Source organism: Sabethes cyaneus, chromosome 3 (assembly GCF_943734655.1).
Source record: "Sabethes cyaneus chromosome 3, idSabCyanKW18_F2, whole genome shotgun sequence".
Taxonomy (NCBI): Eukaryota; Metazoa; Arthropoda; class Insecta; order Diptera; family Culicidae; genus Sabethes; species Sabethes cyaneus.
The window spans coordinates 14,086,690-14,105,327 of NC_071355.1; the positions used below are offsets into that span (position 1 = coordinate 14,086,690).

An 18,638-nucleotide genomic window follows, 5' to 3' on the forward strand; every position below is an offset into this window, starting at 1 on the left:
TTTTGTTTTAACAATAGACAATGTATCTTTGATTAGAGTAAATCGGATCTTTGTCTTTTTTTGACAGCTTGAGAAATAAATTTCGAGCAATATTACAGAAGACGAAATCCCTCTATCTCAAACCGTTTCCGTATTAGGGTGTTTTTTCCTGAATTAAGTTAGAGTGACTCTGCTGTTTTGCGATTTTTTTACGTAACTTTTTTATTTTGCACTAGCTGATTACCCGATCTTACTCGGGGCCCCTTTGCCTCTTAGCCACTTGTACATCTGTTATTGTAACGAAAATTCTCATAATGCAAAAAACAAAACCCTTCTTTCATTTTAATGTGTCTACTCTCTTTATCAATTTCCCTTATGTTGTCCCCCAGCCATTTCTAAATCTGACTTCTTTCCGGTAATCCCTATAAATCGACAAAAACCCGTTTTTGAACCTTCCCTTTGTTAACGGCCACCTTATCCCCCCTTTCAGAAATCCAGCAACCTGTACAACTGCTATCGTTCTAATTGCAAGAGAAACGTACCCCTTTACCCATTTGAACCTTTTTCCCCTTGTAAGAGACCATCTCCCTCTTTTGTCAACAAAGAACAGTTCAGAAGTTCCGGAGGTATGGCGAAACATACAATCATACTCGCGTTCTTCGTCTCCCTACTTCTTGATTTTTTCCCAGTCAGCTCCCTCTTCTGTCACGTAGCTAATTATGCATTCGTTTGCTCTATGAAAATCACTATAATGGAAACTAAACAAAGGTCTTTCTTACAATACCTGATCGGTGGAACCCCCTGTTTTCTCCAAGTTATTTGCACAACTGCAATCGGTTTAAATGCAAGAGAAACGCATCCCCTTTTACTTAGCCCCTTGTTAGCCCCCCCCCCCCCGCCCTTTTGGCAACCTCTCAGTGCTAATTCCCTTATATCAAGTATGCCAAGGTTGATGGAGAACCATCCAGGCATTTCGGAGTTATGGCCTCCCTCCCTCTCATGGATTTTAAGAATTTATTTTAAGGTTTAAACGTGAAAACCGAATCTATTCTTGCTTATAATATATACGTTATTATTTTCTATGCAAAAATATACGAAAAAAGACAAAAACGAAGGAAAATTTTTTTGGACGATTTTCGGAAATTCCATTGTTTGAATTTCTATTTCTGTTTCGTGCTAGAAGCGTTACTTCAACTCGGAGACTCATTTTTGATTTGCAATGGCCTAAATAAACTTCATGAATATGTGGGGTCCTAACATATTTTAGTATATAAAAGTGAATGTGTTGCGCCATAACTCCGGAAATTCGTGATTGTTCTGTCATAAACTTGGCATACATGTTTCTTGACCTAAATAAATCAGCACAGCTTGGACCCCGCCGGTGGTAATCCGGCATAGATATCATCGAATGGAAAATTATTGTTAAGCTTCATCCTCGATTCTGTTTTTCATTTGCTGCCTCACGCATCACAACTGCTTGACTGGAATGCTAGACTCTGATTCTATAGGCGGGCAATATGACTTTTTGTGTAAGTGGCTCTGAATCATCGATTGTCTCCCGCAAACCGATTCATATAGCCGGTGTTAAGTCAGACAGAACTGGGTGGCAAGTTTTTGACTTCGAGAAAAACGCATTCAAAGTTTGCTGCATTCGAAATCATCTTATAACTCTGGCTGTTTGCAACATTTATGTAGTATTATTAGAGTAAAATGTTGCTTAGAAAATTCTTGATCGTTTACTATCAAAAACTCATTTTTAAAAATTTTGTGACTTGGTCCGGTCTGCTTTAACATCGACCATACAATATCGCGACAAGCAATCGAGTAGAGCGGGCGAGTCGAGCAGTCGAATCAAGCAATCGAGTCGAACAGTCAAGTCCAGCAGTCGAATCGAGCAGTTGAGTCGAGCAGTCGAGTCGAGCAATTGAGTCGAGTAGTCTAGTCGAGCAGTGGAATCAAGCAGTTGAATCGAGACCGTCGAGTCGAGCGTCGAATCGAACAGTTGAGTCGAGTAGTGTAGTCGAGCAGATGACTCATGCTGTCCAGTCAAGCAGTCCAGTCGAGCAGTAGAATCGAACAGTTCAGTCGAGCAGTTCAATCATGCAGTCGAGCAATCGAGTCGAGTAGTAAGGCAAGCAAATGTGTCAAGCAGTCGAATCGAGTAGTTAAGTCGAGTAGTCCACTGGAGCTGTCCAATCAAGCAGTTGAGTCGAGCAGTCGAATCGAACAGTTCAGTCAAGCAGGTCAGTTAAGCAGTACAGTCGAGCTATCAAATCGAGCAGTCTAATCGACCAGTCCAGTCGAGCAGTCCAGTCAACCAGTTAAGCAATCGAGAAAGTCCAGCTGTCTACCAGAGAGGTGACGTCCTGTCAGAGGCCTGGTTTTCGGGACAGACATAAGCCTCTTATATAAATAGGTTATATAATAGATTATTTTATCTTCCCATTCCCATATTTGCATTGAAGCCCTATAAATGTATATCTTTATAGGGCTTTAGGTTATATTAGAGTGGGAACGGTAGAAATATATTAAGATTGAAAAAATATCTCCATAGGGAAAACTCAGTGTCTTACCCCTCGGGGGAAGTCCTGTATGGGCGGACAGGCCTCTAGCCCCGGACACTAGCGATTTCTCGAAAACAAGGAATGATAAAATTATTTGGAAAGAATAGGATAATAGTACCATTAAGCTACGAACCAGAAATATGTGTTTCCATGCTTTTCCGAACTACTTACTTGGAAATCTTGGAATGCTCGTACTATAAAAATTCAGTTCCTTTCACCATTAGGTGGATTGAATCGGGTTTTAGTTTGATGCCTCCTGAATCATGTAGCCCGTGTGCGTCACCTCGCGTCTAATTGATAGCGAATCAGTGGTACCTATCTATCCTTATTTTTCGATAATTTCGTCACAAACGCACTTTAGATGTGATAATTTAGATTCGGAGATAACCGGAATGTATGACCAAGGGGAGGGAGCAAGCTGCGATTCTTACCACAAAAATGTGGCGTCCAGTTAGGGGCCCGGTTTTCATTACAGACGGATTTAGGCGCCAATAAAGTAGATTGGAACGGATTGCTTGGAGAACAGAAGGCGTACAACAGATGCTCTGTTCTGAAAGGACATAAAATTCACGATATCGATTAAGTCAAGTGATCACGAATGATGGACGTCACGATGCACGTTTTTGTTTCTGATGGCTACATCTTTCAGCGCAGAAGAATATGCAGATAGAGCTCTGCTGTTAATAATGATACCTGGCAGACCGGAAGCATTGAATCTCGGCTACGCCTGAGTCGAGCAGGGACAAGGCAGGAGCTATCATAGTGTTTTTAGAAGCCACTTCCGCGGACAGGAGCTTCTCTTTACTAGGCGATTCACAACTAGTTTCATATTTTCGAACAGTCCTCAAAAAGTATTTTATAGTTAACAAACAAGAGACCAATGAAATTTATTGTTTGAAGTGCATCTGATCATGAGTTACTCAAACGTGAGATTTTTTCGCTTCGTACACGACATAGACGGCCTCCCTCTGCAGCGAGGATGTCATGGGGTTCATGACTTTTGGCGCTCCCAGAGATAGGTTATCAGCTACTTTAAAAGCCGAATTCACGAAAAGTTGAAGCTAATCGATCTAATTAGACAGTGAAGGTACGATCCGATGTATTGCTGAAAGGGCTATTTAGAGATGGGCATCTATCGAAGTTGCAGCAACACACATGAGCTGGATTGAGCTTTCATAGTGATAGGCAAGATATGGAAACGGACAGCTGAATGTCAACATAAGAATCTCCCAGTGTGCCTCAGGGTGCAACAAACACTGGTCTGACATGCCAGCATGTTAGAATCTCGTCTAGGAGGGGCTGTTAGAGACAATTGGCTCGTAGCACTAGACCCGCAAAGGTCCTGTACTCTTACAGCTGGCCTATAAAATCCTATATCCTGTGAAAAACTAATAGGTCTATCACAAAAAAATTGCCAGAAAAGTGTCGAAACGTCAGGAAAACATCAGATTATCGTTCAAATATACTCGAAGAAACGCTAAAACGAAATGAAAACAAGCTATTTAAAATATCTCATGCAATTGTATTCACAAAAAGTCACTTAAACCTAAATATGCAACCAAACTACAAATTTTACTATCTATACAAGAATTAATCTTAAAAATAACTTAATTAATGATTTTTTCTACGGTCCGTATTAGTAACCGTAACGTCATAATCGTGCATTGTCGATGGAAGACAGCTTCTTACGTAGATACGCATATCTGGCTTTTTTCTCGAGAAATTCGGCACTATTGTATTCCTCAAGGATAGTTTTTTCGATTTCCTTATAGCGCTCCCGCTGTCGAATAAGCTCTTCCTCGAGTTGGGCGAATTTTTCGGCTCTTTGTTGGATGGCCTCGTGCAGTCGAAGGTATTCTTCGTGTTCGCCATCGTCGTTCTTCCGACTGTGATCAGCCAACCGCGGTTCCTTAGCCTTACGCATATCAACGTCATCACTATCAAGCCGTCTTTTGCCACCAATTGGCAAGTTGTTACTATTGGCCGAACTCTGTTTGGAGGTGGATGAACCTGTGTCGGAACGCGGTTTACGCTTTTTCATCGCTTGCCGCTCCTGTTCGGAATAGAACGGCCAGTCTTCCTTCACCTCCTTCCAAATGTGCCGCCGCAGTACGTAAACTTGACCACAGAAAGTGGTGATGTCATTCAGTACTTGTGTTATGCACTTTTGTTCTTCCTCGCGAATGCCTTCGGCGGTCAATTTTGCAACCAGCTCTGCCTTTTTACACGCCTTTACTGCTAGTAGATGGATTAATCTTTCCCGAATACTCCGCTTCATTATTTCTCGGTTGATCCTTTCGTCGGGCTTGGTCACCGGGATTTTGGCAGATTTTTGTTTTTGAGCCATCAGCCATTGCTTGGCTTTCTCGTACACGTCTTCGCTGTCTTGAAGGTCCATTTTTTGCCCTATGTGGGCCACATTGTGTAGCTGTTGGCCCGGACTTTGTTTGACGCATTCCGTCGACGCGCTGCCTTCGATGTCCGAAACGGTGAAGGTGAATTTTTGGTCACCGAAAGATATATGACCCTGGCGGCCGTTTTCGATCACTTGCATTTGTGGTCTCATCGAGGATCCACCTGCCAGCTGACTCTCAATAGCGCGCAGCATAGAATCGGTTAATTTGACATGTATAACCGACTTGCTACAACCGGGGTTTGGCTGAGCTAGCCCATATTTTCCGGAGTTGAAAGCAGCCATTATGTTTACTGGATTCGAGCAGTATAAACTAAACTAGCAGTATAAATAAACTTTAGCAAACTTCAGACTCAATAATTTCACTAACCACTTCTGACTACTGTCGTGTTTGAACTGACTTCTTGTTGCTAAATTTCGTTATTTAAGGATACACTCGCTGCACGCTGTAAGTCGGTACGTTACCGTACGTACGTTAGGTACGGCTGTAGGTAGTGGGTTACCTAATTTTTAAAAGCGTTACCACAGACAAACAAACATAACACTTGGAAGATTTATATGATCTATATGATCGACATATAGAATAGTAACTAGCAAGTATTTTCTATGGGTAATTCCCCTTCGTACGTAAAAAGCGCCACTTTGATGACTACAGAAACATTCCCAACTAAGCCCAAATTTGAAATGATGAAGTAGGGTAACCAACCTATTTTGGACCCCATCAGCAGCTATACATAATTTGGACACTTCCATTTGATTTTGCTGTAAGTGTCCAAATTATGTACAGCTGCTGATGGGGTCCAAATTACGTTGATTACCCTAATCGGTGGGAAGAATGGAAAACGAGAGTTATGTCTGTTTGTCTGTGGCGTTACATCGGTTGTAAAGACTTCCCAAAAGAAATTTAAAGCACTTTAAAAGAAAGAATTTTACATACGATTTTTTTCTTTATATGTGTTTGAAATTTCAGATCATGGCGCCCTCCAGAAATAGTTTGCCAAACGACTCAAAAAATATGTATGTACCTTTACTAATATTAGCAAAACCTTCGATGCTCAGAGAAATCGCAGAAATCCTCACAGATCTACGACGCACTAAGCCTAATTAACTAGGGGGGAGTCCTATATGGTCGGACACTTTAGGTTTTCAGATAGAACTCCATAAATACCGGCTTTATTACATTGGTTTTTCCTGTAATGTGGAGATAAACAATATTATCAGCAAAAATATCACAAGGGTTTTTTTTTATGGGAGCCTGGACCACTGGACACATTGAAACGAGAGGCACGATTTTTACCAAGAGTAGCCAACTTTTAGGCTTTGCAGATGACTTCGATATCATAGCCAGGAACTTTGCGACGGCGGAGGCAATCTACGCCAGACTGAAAGCGGAGTCTAGGAGAATTGGGCTAAAAATAAATGCGTCGAAGACCAAATACATGAAAGGAAGAGGCTCAAAGGAAACAAATGCGCGCCTCCCACGGACGGTAACCGTTGACGGCGACGAACTAGAAGTGGTAGAAGAGTTCGTGTATTTGGGATCGCTGGTGACCGCGGACAACAACACTAGTAAGGAGATCCAGCGGCGCATCCAAGCGGGAAATCGGGCCTACTTTGCCCTTCGTAAAACGCTACGATTAGGAAGCATACGCCGCTGCACGAAGCTAACAATGTACAAAACCATTATTAGACCGGTAGTTCTTTATGGACTTGAAGCCGTGACGCTGCTTACGGAGGACATGCACGCCCTTGCCGTGTTTGAGCGGAAAGTGCTGCGGACGATATTTGGCGGAGTACAAACTGAAAGCGGAGAGTGGCGGAGGCGTATGAATCACGAGCTACAGGCACTGCTTGGGGAGACTCCCATCGTACATCTAGCGAAAGTTAGCAGGCTACGGTGGGCCGGACACGTCGCAAGGATGCCGGACGACAGTGCGACGAAAACGGTCCTCTTCAACAACCCCACCGGCACCAGGAACAGGGGGGCCCAACGTGCACGATGGCTCGACCAGGTCGAAAGCGATTTGCGACTTCTGAGACGACTAGGAAATTGGCGACGAGTGGCCCAAGACCGAGTTGAATGGAGACGAGTGCTTGAAACAGCACGAGCCACCCCGGCTCTATGCTGCTGAAGAAGAAGAAGGACCACTGCGACCATTAGTTAGATCTATTGTGGTATACTCCGATCACAAGGGTTGTGCCAACGACCGGTTGGCGGAGAATTACGTTATGCGGGTTTCGTGATGAAAGTTTGAATATAAACAGCAGTTTTCATTTGCAGTAGGGGGAAGTCCTGTATGACCGGACAGACCTCTATGCCCGGACAGTGGCGATTTCTCAAAAACAAAAAAACGATAATAATATTAGCTTAATGGTACTATTGTCCTATTCTTTTCAAATAATTTGATCATTCCTTATTTTCGAGATATCGCTAGTGTCCGGGCCTAAACAGAACTTCCCCCGAGGGGCAAGACACTGTTGAAAATATATTACTTTCCTCTATGGAAATATTTTTTCACCCTTAATATACAGGCCGGACTCGATTATTCCGGGATTCGATTATCTGGGTGAAAGAAAATTTTTGTTTAACCTTAATGTTATAGTTTTCATGCTACTTGATGATTTCAACTAGACAGTAAAAAAATTGCAAAAAGAATTTGATGACTTTAGGGAATATTGATCAATAATAAAAAAAAAACATTTCTAATACCTAAATATTGAAAAACATAACATACAGAAAATAATATTACAGGGATACCGCGATATAGACAATTTATAATTTCAAAAAGTTGTCTTTTATCGAAATTGTCTTATATCGTAACATGATTTTTTCACGAAAATTTACTTTAACGATCGCCAATTTTGTTCTGTGTTGTGTGTTTATGTTTTCTGAACTATTTATTATTGTTTGAACTATTAGTTTTATTAATATTTTTTGAAACGATGGTTCTACAATTGATGAAGGGACAGTAGGGGAAAGAAATGAAATTTTTTTTTGGTGAAGGAGGGGAAAAGCGGAAAGGAAGAGGGGGGTGGAGGTATTGGTAGCTATGCTTGACAAGTAGTCATTTTGACTCCTACCTTTTGTCCAATGCTGGAGGATACGTACGTACCGATTTTGCAACGCTTTTGTTTTGTCAAAGTGAACTGCTTTTCTGTTCAGATTTCATATGTTTTTGACACATTCCGGCGTGACGTTACATCGTATTTGTGCACAGTATTTGTGTTTCAGCTAAGAAAATCGTTGAGAAACCCCCAAATATTATTATATATTTGGAAAGAGCATAAAATTTCCTATTAAAAATGAACAAATTAATAGCATTTGCCTTACCTAGATTGTTTTGGAAAGCAAATATATAGCGTGACGTTACAACACGCCAGAAATTTGTCTTTTGGTTCTTCTGTTAAAAAATATGAAAATTCTGCTCTCTTTCAAATTTTATCTAAAGACTTTCTTTTATGATTTGATAAGAGATGAATACTGAACAACTTGCTATGTTCAGAATTCCGATAATTAGTGAAGTTAATTTTTAAACAGATTTTACTTTTCGTGACGTTACAACGCTCTGCTTTGCACAGAGAGGGTCGTAGCTCCGTTGTAACGTCACGAAAAATCTGTTCATTTAATATTCGTTAATTATCGCTGTTGCTGCCTTCTGTATATAACATATAATCCAAAACCGTGTTGTTAATTTGTCTTTTCACTATTTTGCCTACGTAATTGTGGGGTTCTTCACAAATTACGTCGCGCAGTGGGAGGGATTCTAAGAAAGTGAGACGTAAGTAATAGCATCGAAACCATAAAACATAGCATAATAGTAGCTTCAGAAAAGTTTCTTCATTTAAAAAGCACTTTCTAGTGGTGAAAAAATATTCGGACATTAGGGTGTCCTCAAGCAGATACAAAAAGTATTTTCTCTATTTTAAGTCAAAAATGATTGCTGCCCACAGAAAATTTATAGAAAAACTAATTTTAAGAAACTTTGTTGAAAGCTAAAGATTTATATATTTTACATGAAAAAAGTTATAGAGCCGAACTCTTAGGGACACCCTTAAAATATTTTTTTTCGATCTACCTCTTTAATAACGCTTTGTATGGCTTGCGAATGTTCTAAAAAATTGGTAATCTAATTAAATTGCACATTTTTTGTCGAAAATAGTAGAGCACTATCTTTTTCCCTTTAGACGCTATCACTGACTTTTTTAATTTTTACATGTACTCTTTAAGGGGGTGTATCTCGAGGGAGAGCAGCTATGAGCAGCTAATCTCACTTGTTTTTTATGAGTTAATTTATTCTGTATTCCACCATGTACAACTTAGGGTATAATGTGGAAAATCTAAAAAAAGTTATTATGAAGACAACCGTAGGTGAACATGTATAAATAAAAGAAACAAGGGATAGCTCCTAAAGGAAAAAAACATAGATCTCTACTATCATCGACGAAAACGTGGAGGTTAATTCTATTACCAATTTCTTAGAACATCTAAAAGGCGTACGAAGCGTTATTAAAGAGCGTTAGTAACGCTCCCCCCACTAAGAGGGGGGGGGGGGCTCCCATACAAATGAAACACAAATTTCTGTTGACCAAACTCGTGACTTTAGTCATGACCTTGAAATGCGGTCAGGCATATATTAATATTTTTTTGAAACGATGATTCTACAATTGATGAAGGGAAAGTAATGAAGAAGGATTTTTTCCGGGAATGAAGGGGAAGGGGTGGAAAGGAAGGGGGGGGGGGTAATAGGTAGCTATGCTTAACAAGTTGTCGTTGTGACTCCTATCTTTTGTCCAATGCTGGAAGGTGCATGGGTCGAACCAAGCTGTAATCAGAGATTATAACCGGATTTGAACCCTGGCAGGTGTTGTGGGCCCCTACCCCTACTCTATTACTTTCCTTCAGTTGGGTCACCCCTGCGAAATGGTACTTTCTACGAAAAGATTTTCCGTGAAATAGTACATCCCGCGTAAGGTTTTTCGCGAAATGGTATTCTGCGAAACTCTATATCCCGCGTTATGGTTAACCGAGAATTGGTGTTCCGCAAAATGGTATTCGGCGAAATGGTTTGTAATGATGGCGAATATTTAAATGCTATCCGCTTTATTTTATCAGGCTGAGCGATGGGGGGATTTGTTTTCTGCTGTGAGGAAAATTTGTATATTAAAACACCCATGCACTCCTCAGAAACTTGCAAAACTCGAGATTGTGACAAAGGTCATCCGAGATTTATGTACAACACAGTTTAATTTGTGGCAATACGAAGTTTGTCGGGTCAGTTAGTAACATATTATAATGTTCTATGAATTTACTCTAATTACTGCGATAGAATCGAAAGAAATTTTCGAAAGAAATTAATCTAAATGTAATGCTTGACTACTGAAACGTTGAAAAGAATTGCAGGCAACCAGCCGACGCAAAGCAGCCAATGAAATGTTCAAAACTCTTCTTTGAGAATTGCTGCGTTACGTCACATCCACAAATATCCCTTCATCACTGTTTCTCTGCAAAACAAATTCGAACAAATTCTTGCAGCATTTAGATACAATCTGGCAAAAAAAGTAACAACTACAGCTCACTTTTCTTTCAGGACATCAATTTAGACTAGATTAAATGTTTAAAGATAAACTCGATTGAAAAGAAGGGGTGGTTTATACTTAAATAAAAACAATTACTTTCAGGACATCAAATTGGACAAGGTTAAATGTTCAAACGATAACATCGGTTAAAGGAAGAAAGATTGGCGTACTTCCCAAGCACATATATTAAATTGGTATACGTTTATAAGTTGTAAAGAATCTTCGACCTGTTGGAACGGGAAACTGTTCAAACTTTGGTGACGCCTTTTCAAACCAATCAGGTTGCGAGCATTTTTAGTTGGTAAATGTTTCATTAATTTCAATTTTTCAATACACTTACGAATTGTTAGCGTTCTTATTTGGGCCAACTCGTAGAAGATGTTTCAATCGATTGGTGCAAAAATTTTGAAAATCAATCGGGAAACCGGGCGAAAGATTTTATGTTCCGGAACTTGTGCTGATTCCTCGGGGAATCTAAGATTCCTAAAAAAACAGCGACGAAGTCAGTTTAAACACGATAGCAGTCAGAAGTAAAGACTCCTGTTATTGAAATTATTGAGTTTCGAGTTTATTAAACTATAGTGAATCCAGTAAAGAATACTAGGGCTGCACTTAACACCGGAAGCTATGGGTAGCTCAGCCACACCCCGATTGTAGCAAGACCGTTATACATGGCAAATTAACCGATTCTATGCTGCGCGCTATTGAGAGTCAGCTTAAAGGTGGATCCTCGATGAGACCACAAATGCAAGTAATCGAAAACGGCCGCCAGGGTCATATATCTTTCGGTGACCAAAAATTCACCTTCACCGTTTCGGACATCGAAGGCAGCGCGTCGACGGAATGCGTCAAACAAAGTCCGGGCCAACAGCTACACAATGTGGCCCACATAGGGCAAAAAATGGACCTTCAAGACACCGAAGACGTGTACAAGAAAGCCAAGCAATGGCTGATAACGCAAAAGGAAAAATCTGCCAAAATCCCGGTGACCAAGCCCGATGAAAGGATCAACCGTGAAATAATGAAACCACCTACTGGCGATGAAGTCCTCATGTTCTAACAAAATTTCTTAAGCCCGCTATAAACCTAGGCCAATTTGATGTCTGTGTTAGAAAAGTACGTCTGTGGTAAAAATCCTCACCCCAGTAATATTCTTTAGGATCGTGACAAAGCTAGTCCAATTTGATGTCCTGAAATTACAGTTATAAAACAATCGGCGGGGTTGGGTACAAGAGTCTTGTCTTGTCACATGCACAAATATCCCTTCAGTACTGTTTCCGTATAAGACAACACTTCCGAACAAATTCTCGCAGTACCTAAATGGATACAAACTGGCAAACGGTTCACTTTTTATATCGTTTTACTTTCAGGACATCAATTTGGACTAGATTCAATGTTTGAAGATAAACACAGCTTAAAAGAAGGGGCGGTTTTATACTTTAACAAAATTGTTCACTTTCAGGACATCAAATTGGACTAGGTTAAATGTTCAAACGATAGCATCGGTTGAAGAAGAGGAGTAGTTTGCACTCTGGCGTACTTCCCAAGCACAGATATCAAATTGGTATAGATTGAACGTCGTAAAGAATCTTCCACCTGTTGGAACGGAGAGTTTCTGACATTATGCTTTGCAGCGAGTGTATATTTAAACAACGAAATTTAGCAATAAGAAGTTAGTTCAAACACGACAGTAGTCAGAAGTGGTTAGTGAAATTATTGAGTCTAAAGTTTGCTAAAGTTTATTTATACTGCTAGTTTAGTTTATACTGCTCGAATCCAGTAAACATAATGGCTGCTTTCAACTCCGGAAAATATGGGCTAGCTCAGCCAAACCCCGGTTGTAGCAAGTCGGTTATACATGTCAAATCAACCGATTCTATGCTGTGCGCTATTGAGAGTCAGCTTAAATGTGGATCCTCGATGAGACCACAAATGCAAATGATCGAAAACGGCCGCCAGGGTCATATATCTTTCGGTGACCAAAAATTCACCTTCACCGTTTCGGACATCGAAGGCAGCGCGTCGACGGAATGCGTCAAACAATGTGGCCCACATAGGACAAAAAATTGACCTTCAAGACATCGAAGACGTGTACAAGAAAGCCAAGCAATGGCTGCTGACGCAAAAGGAAAAATCTGCCAAAACCCCGGTAACCAAGACTGATGAAAGGATCAACCGTGAAATAATGAAACCACCTACTGGCGATGAAGTCCTCATGTTCTAACAAAATTTCTTAAGCCCGCTATAAACCTAGGCCAATTTGATGTCTGTGTTAGGAAAGTACGTCAGAAACTGTGGTAAGTATCCTCACCCCAGTAATATTCTTTAGGATCGTAACAAAGCTAGTCCAATTTGATGTCCTGAAAGTACAGTTATAAAAAAATCAGTGGGGTTGGGTACAAGAGTCTTGTCTTGTCACATGCACAAATATCCCTTCAGTACTATTTCCGTATAAGACAACACTTCCGAACAAATTCTCGCAGTACCTAAATGGATACAAACTGGCAAACGGTTCACTTTTTATGACGTTTTACTTTCAGGGCATCAATTTGGACTAGGTTAAATGTTCAAACGATAACATCGGTTGAAGAAGAGGAGTAGTTTGCACTCTGGCGTACTTCCCAAGCACAGATATCAAATTGGTATAGATTGAACGTCGTAAAGAATCTTCCACCTGTTGGAACGGAGAGTTTCTGACATTATGCTTTGCAGCGAGTGTATACTTAAACAACGAAATTTAACAATAAGAAGTTAGTTCAAACACCACAGTAGTCAGAAGTGGTTAGTGAAATTATTGAGTCTGAAGTTTGCTAAAGTTTATTTATACTGCTAGTTTAGTTTATACTGCTCGAATCCAGTAAACATAATGGCTGCTTTCAACTCCGGAAAATATGGGCTAGCTCAGCCACGCACCGATGGTAGGAAGTCCCTTATACACCTAAAATTAACGGATTCCATGTTGCGGACTATTGAGAGTCAGCTTGCAGGTGGATCCTCGATGCCACCAAAAATAAAATTCGTCGGAAATCAGGGTCATATATCTTTCGTGAACAGCACCGGTAGTGACCAAAAATTCACCTTCTCCATTTCAGACGTCGAAGGCTGCAGCTTAACGGAATGCATCCACCAAAATGCCAACCAACAGCTATGTAATGTGGCACGCATAGAACATAAAGCGAATCTTCAGGCCACCGAAGAAGTGTACGTGAAAACGAAAGATCGACTGGCGGTAGTTAAAGCGGCGCAGAAACAAAAATGTACCCAAATCATTATGCCCGATGGTAGGGCATTGGGCACAAAGTAAAAGTAGCAAAGCAGAGCATTCCTCCTCCTTCACGCAATTTGACTTTAACACCACCGAAAAACAGTGCCTGTAGCATAAAGCAACAGGCGGCAACGACGGTGCATCAGCAGCCACATGCCGTCAATCCAAAAATGGCGGCTGCTCTGAACGTCGGAAGCTTTGGCCTAGCTCAACCGCAACCGGAGGGCAAGCTTGGCATACACTTTTCGCTTTGATTTTGCTCTTTTGGTTACTGCTCCTCAGCCCAACAGAATTTGAAAAAGTATTGTATAGAGCATTTGTAGAGCTAGTAATTATCTATAATATTGCTGAAGAACGTAAAGTTTTATGTTTAGAATTTACGGCGCTGTAGGGCCGCATTGCCTTTGGCAGCAAAAAGAGCGCCCCAGGCTGCTACCAAAAAGGTAGCAGCCTTATAGCACCATAAATACAAAATGCACAGTAATGCTTACTTCAGCAATATTGTAGATAATAACAAATTCTACAAACACTCCATACATCACTTTTTCAAATTTTGCTTGGCTGAGATGCAGTAATCAAAAGAGCACAATCGAAGCGAAAAGTGTATGCCAAGCCTGCCGGAGGGGAAGACCATGATTTGCGTCTCATTAATTGATGCAATGTTGCGAGCTCTTGAGGGGCAACGGAAGGTTAAAATGCAAATCCTCGCAAACGGGCAGGGCCACATATCTATGACCAAAAGTTCCCCTTCGCTATATCGGGCGTCGAAAGTGACGGGTCGATGGATTGTATCCAGATTCTGGAATAAATTTGGACTAGATTAGGGGCCATGTTTCAGTCACACAACATTTTTTATCAGATTTTTGACCAAAATGCCAGCTCTGGTTCCAGAAACGTAGCGTGACATTATGGCAGCCTTGGCGAAACCCCAATTTGGCGCCTGCTCATTTCTCAACTCAGTGTTCCTTTGAAGTTAATTAGTTTTTAGAGTAATACTGTAAGACGTGATTCGTACAACTCCCTATATGCAGTACTTCGCAACACTTGACAGTGGCTTACTGAAGTTCAGGGTATTTTTGGCGCCCCGAGAACTAGGGCTCTTGGTGGGGGCCAGTCTGGTCATCTGCACGCTACAGCGCTGTGTCAATTAGTCAAATGTTTCTCGGAAATGGCCGAACCAATTTAGGCACAATTGGCAATTTATGAGTAAGGATGGACCCAAAAATCAGCATTTTTTCCAAGAATTTCATCTTTGAGAGTTGATAACTTTTAAGCCACTGAATTGCTTTCTATTATTAAGGTATCCAATGGAAGCTATTTCAACTAGCTTTCCAGGAATAATATGGCGCTGAAGCTTACAGTTGGCGAGAATACAACGTCGAGACGTCCAGTGGTCTGTTTTTGTCTGCAATTTGTCTGAATTATTAACAGAGATTTTCATTTATTGTTTAGGATACTTTTAACAACGACGAACCAGAAATATGTGTTTCCATGCTTTTACGAACTACTTACTTGGAAATCTTGCAATGCTCGTACTATAAAAATTCAGTTCCTTTCAACATTAGGTGGATGGAATCGGGTTTTAGTTTGATGCCTCCTGAATCATGTAGCCCGTGTGCGTCACCTCGCGTCTAATTGACAGCGAATCAGTGGTACCTATCTATCCTTATTTTTCGATAATTTCGTCACAAACGCACTTTAGATGTGATAATTTAGATTCGGTGATAACCGGAATGTATGACCAAGGGGAGGGATCAAGCTGCGATTCTTACCACAAAAATGTGGCGTCCAGTTAGGGGCCTGGTTTTCATTACAGACGGATTAAGGCGCCAATAAAGTAGATTGGAACGGATTGCTTGGAGAACAGAAGGCGTACAACAGATGCTCTGTTCTGAAAGGACATAAAATTCACGATATCGATTAAGTCAAGTGATCACGAATGATGGACGTCGCGATGCACGTTTTGTTTCTGATGGCTGCATCTTTCAGCGCAGAAGAATATGCAGATAGAGATCTGCTGTTAATAATGATACCTGCCAGACCGGAAGCATTGAATCTCGGCTACGCCTGAGTCGAGCAGGGACAAGGCAGGAGCTATCATCGTGTTTTTCGAAGCCACTTCCCCGGACAGGAGCTTCTCTTTACTAGGCGATTCTGAAAAGATAACCCAATCTGGGTAGGACTTCACGACTAGTTTCATATTTTCGAACAGTCCTCAAAAAGTACTTTATAGTTAACAAACAAGAGACCAATGAATTGACGAATTGTTTGAAGTACATCTGATCATGAGTTACTCGAACGTGAGATTTTTTCGCTTCGTACATGACATAGACGGCCTTCCTCTGCAGCGAGGATGTCATGGGGTTCATGACTTTTGGCGCTCCCAGAGATAGGTTATCAGCTACTTTAAAAGCCGAATTCACGAAAAGTTGAAGCAAATCGATCTAATTGGACAGTGAAGGTACGATCCGATGGATTGCTGAAAGGGCTATTTAGGGATGGGCATCTATCGAAGTTGCAGCAACACACATGACCTGAATTGAGCTTTCATAGTGATAGACGAGATATGGAAACGGACAGCTGAATGCCAACATAAGAATCTTCCAGTGTGCCTCAGTGTGCAACAAACACTGGTCTGACATGCCAGCATGTTAGAATCTCGTCTAGGAGGGACTGTTAGAGACAATAGGCTCGTAGCACTAGACCCGCAAAGGTCCTGTACTCTTACAGCTGGCCTATAAAATCCTATATCCTGTGAAAAACTAATAGGTGTCGAAACGTGTCGAAACGTAGGGAAAACGTCAGATTATCGTTCAAATATACTCGAAGAAACACTAACGAAATGAAAACAAGGTATTTAAAATATCTCATGCAATTGTATTCACAAAAAGTCACTTAAACCTAAATATGCAACCAAACTACAAATTTTACTATCTATACAAGAATTAATCTTAAAAATAACTTAATTAATGATCTTTTCTACGGTCCGTATTAGTAACCGTAACGTCATAATCGTGCATTGTCGATGGAAGACAGCTTCTTACGTAGATATGCATCACTATTGTATTCCTCAAGGATAGTTTTTTCGATTTCCTTATAGCGCTCCCGCTGTCGAATAAGCTCTTCCTCGAGTTGGGCGAATTTTTCGGCTCTTTGTTGGATGGCCTCGTGCAGTCGAAGGTATTCTTCGTGTTCGCCATCGTCGTTCTTCCGACTGTGATCAGCCAACCGCGGTTCCTTAGCCTTACGTATAATATCAACGTCATCGCTATCAAGCCGTCTTTTGCCACCGATTGGCAAGTTGTTGTTGTTGGCCGAACTCTGTTTGGAGGTGGATGAACCTGTGTCGGAACGCGGTTTACGCTTTTTCATCGCTTGCCGCTCCTGTTCGGAATAGAACGGCCAGTCTTCCTTCACCTCCTTCCAAATGTGCCGCCGCAGTACGTAAACTTGACCACAGAAAGTGGTGATGTCATTCAGTACTTGTGTTATGCACTTTTGTTCTTCCTCGCGAATGCCTTCGGCGGTCAATTTCGCAACCAGCTCTGCCTTTTTACACACCTTTACTGCTAGTAGATGGATTAATCTTTCCCTAATACTCCGCTTCATTATTTCACGGTTGATCCTTTCGTCGGGCTTGGTCACCGGGATTATGAAAGATTGTTGTTTTTGTGCCATCAGCCGTCGCTTTGCTTTCTCGTACACGTCTTCGGTGCCTTGAAAACGCATTTCGTGCCGTATACGGGCCACATGGTGCAGCTGTTGTTGGTGTTGGTGGATGCATTCCATCGACCGATCACCTTCAACGTCCGATATAGTAAAGGTGAACTTTTGGTCGCCACCAGCGCTGTTCGCAATAGATATGCTGCCCTGGCCGTTTGTGAGTATTTGGATATTAGCCCTCTGTTGATCCTCAAGAGCTCGCAGCACTGAATCATCCAATGAAACATAAATCAGGGACTTGGACTTGCCATCGGATTGTGGCTGAGCTAGCCCATATTTTCCGGAGTTGAAAGCAGCCATTATATTTACTGGATTCGAGCAGTATAAACTAGCAGTATAAATAAACTTTAGCAAACTTCAGACTCAATAATTTCACTAACCACTTCTGACTACTGTCGTGTTTGAACTGACTTCTTGTTGCTAAATTTCGTTATTAAAGCCGATCAAATTATAGGTAAACGCTGTAAGTCGGTACGTTACCGTACGTACGTTAGGTACGGCTGTAGGTAGTGGGTTACCTAATTTTTAAAAGCGTTACCACAGACAAACAAACATAACACTTGGAAGATTCATATGATCTATATGATCGACATATAGAATAGTAACTAGCAAGTATTTTTTATGGGTAATTCCTCTCCGTACGTAAAAAGCGCCACTTTGATGACTACAGAAACATTCCCAACTAAGCCCAAATTTGAAATGATGAAGTAGGGTAACCAACCTATTTTGGACCCCATCAGCAGTTATACATAATTTGGATATTTCCATTTGATTTTGCTGTAAGTGTCCAAATTATGTACAGCTGCTGCTGGGGTCCAAATTACGTTGATTACCCTAATCGGTGGGAAGAATGGAAAACGAGAGTTATGGCTGTTTGTCTGTGGCATTACCTCGGGTTTAAAGACTTCCCCAAAAAGAAAAATTTTAAAGCACTTTAAATTAAAAGAAAGAATTTTATATACGAATTTTTTGTTTATATGTGTTCGAAATTTCAGATCATAACGCCCTCCAGATATAGTTTGCCAAACGACTCAAAAAATATGTATGTACCTTTACTAATATTAGCAAAACCTTCGATGCTCAGAGAAATCGCAGAAATCCTCACAGATCTACGACG

The 18,638-nt window shown here is 41.0% G+C and overlaps 2 protein-coding genes across 2 annotated transcripts; both read right to left on the reverse strand.

Annotated features, from left to right (window-relative positions):
• Positions 1–4,194: 4,194 nt before the first annotated feature.
• On the reverse strand, positions 4,195–5,241 carry LOC128739292 (RNA polymerase II elongation factor ELL2-like). The gene has a single exon (XM_053834770.1). It carries the CDS (start codon positions 5,239–5,241, stop codon positions 4,195–4,197), a length of 1,047 nt encoding a protein of 348 aa, XP_053690745.1.
• An 11,563-nt stretch (positions 5,242–16,804) lies between these two features.
• On the reverse strand, positions 16,805–17,821 carry LOC128739293 (RNA polymerase II elongation factor Ell-like). Its single transcript, XM_053834771.1, has one exon. The coding sequence runs from the start codon at positions 17,819–17,821 to the stop codon at positions 16,805–16,807; it is 1,017 nt and encodes a 338-aa protein (XP_053690746.1).
• Between the last annotated feature and the right edge of the window lie 817 nt (positions 17,822–18,638).

What these genes read in the sequence shown, in the direction of transcription:
- LOC128739292 (XM_053834770.1), bottom strand. Translation starts at nt 5,241, where the DNA reads ATGGCTGCTTTCAACTCCGGAAAATATGGGCTAGCTCAGCCAAACCCC.
- LOC128739293 (XM_053834771.1), bottom strand. Translation starts at nt 17,821, where the DNA reads ATGGCTGCTTTCAACTCCGGAAAATATGGGCTAGCTCAGCCACAATCC.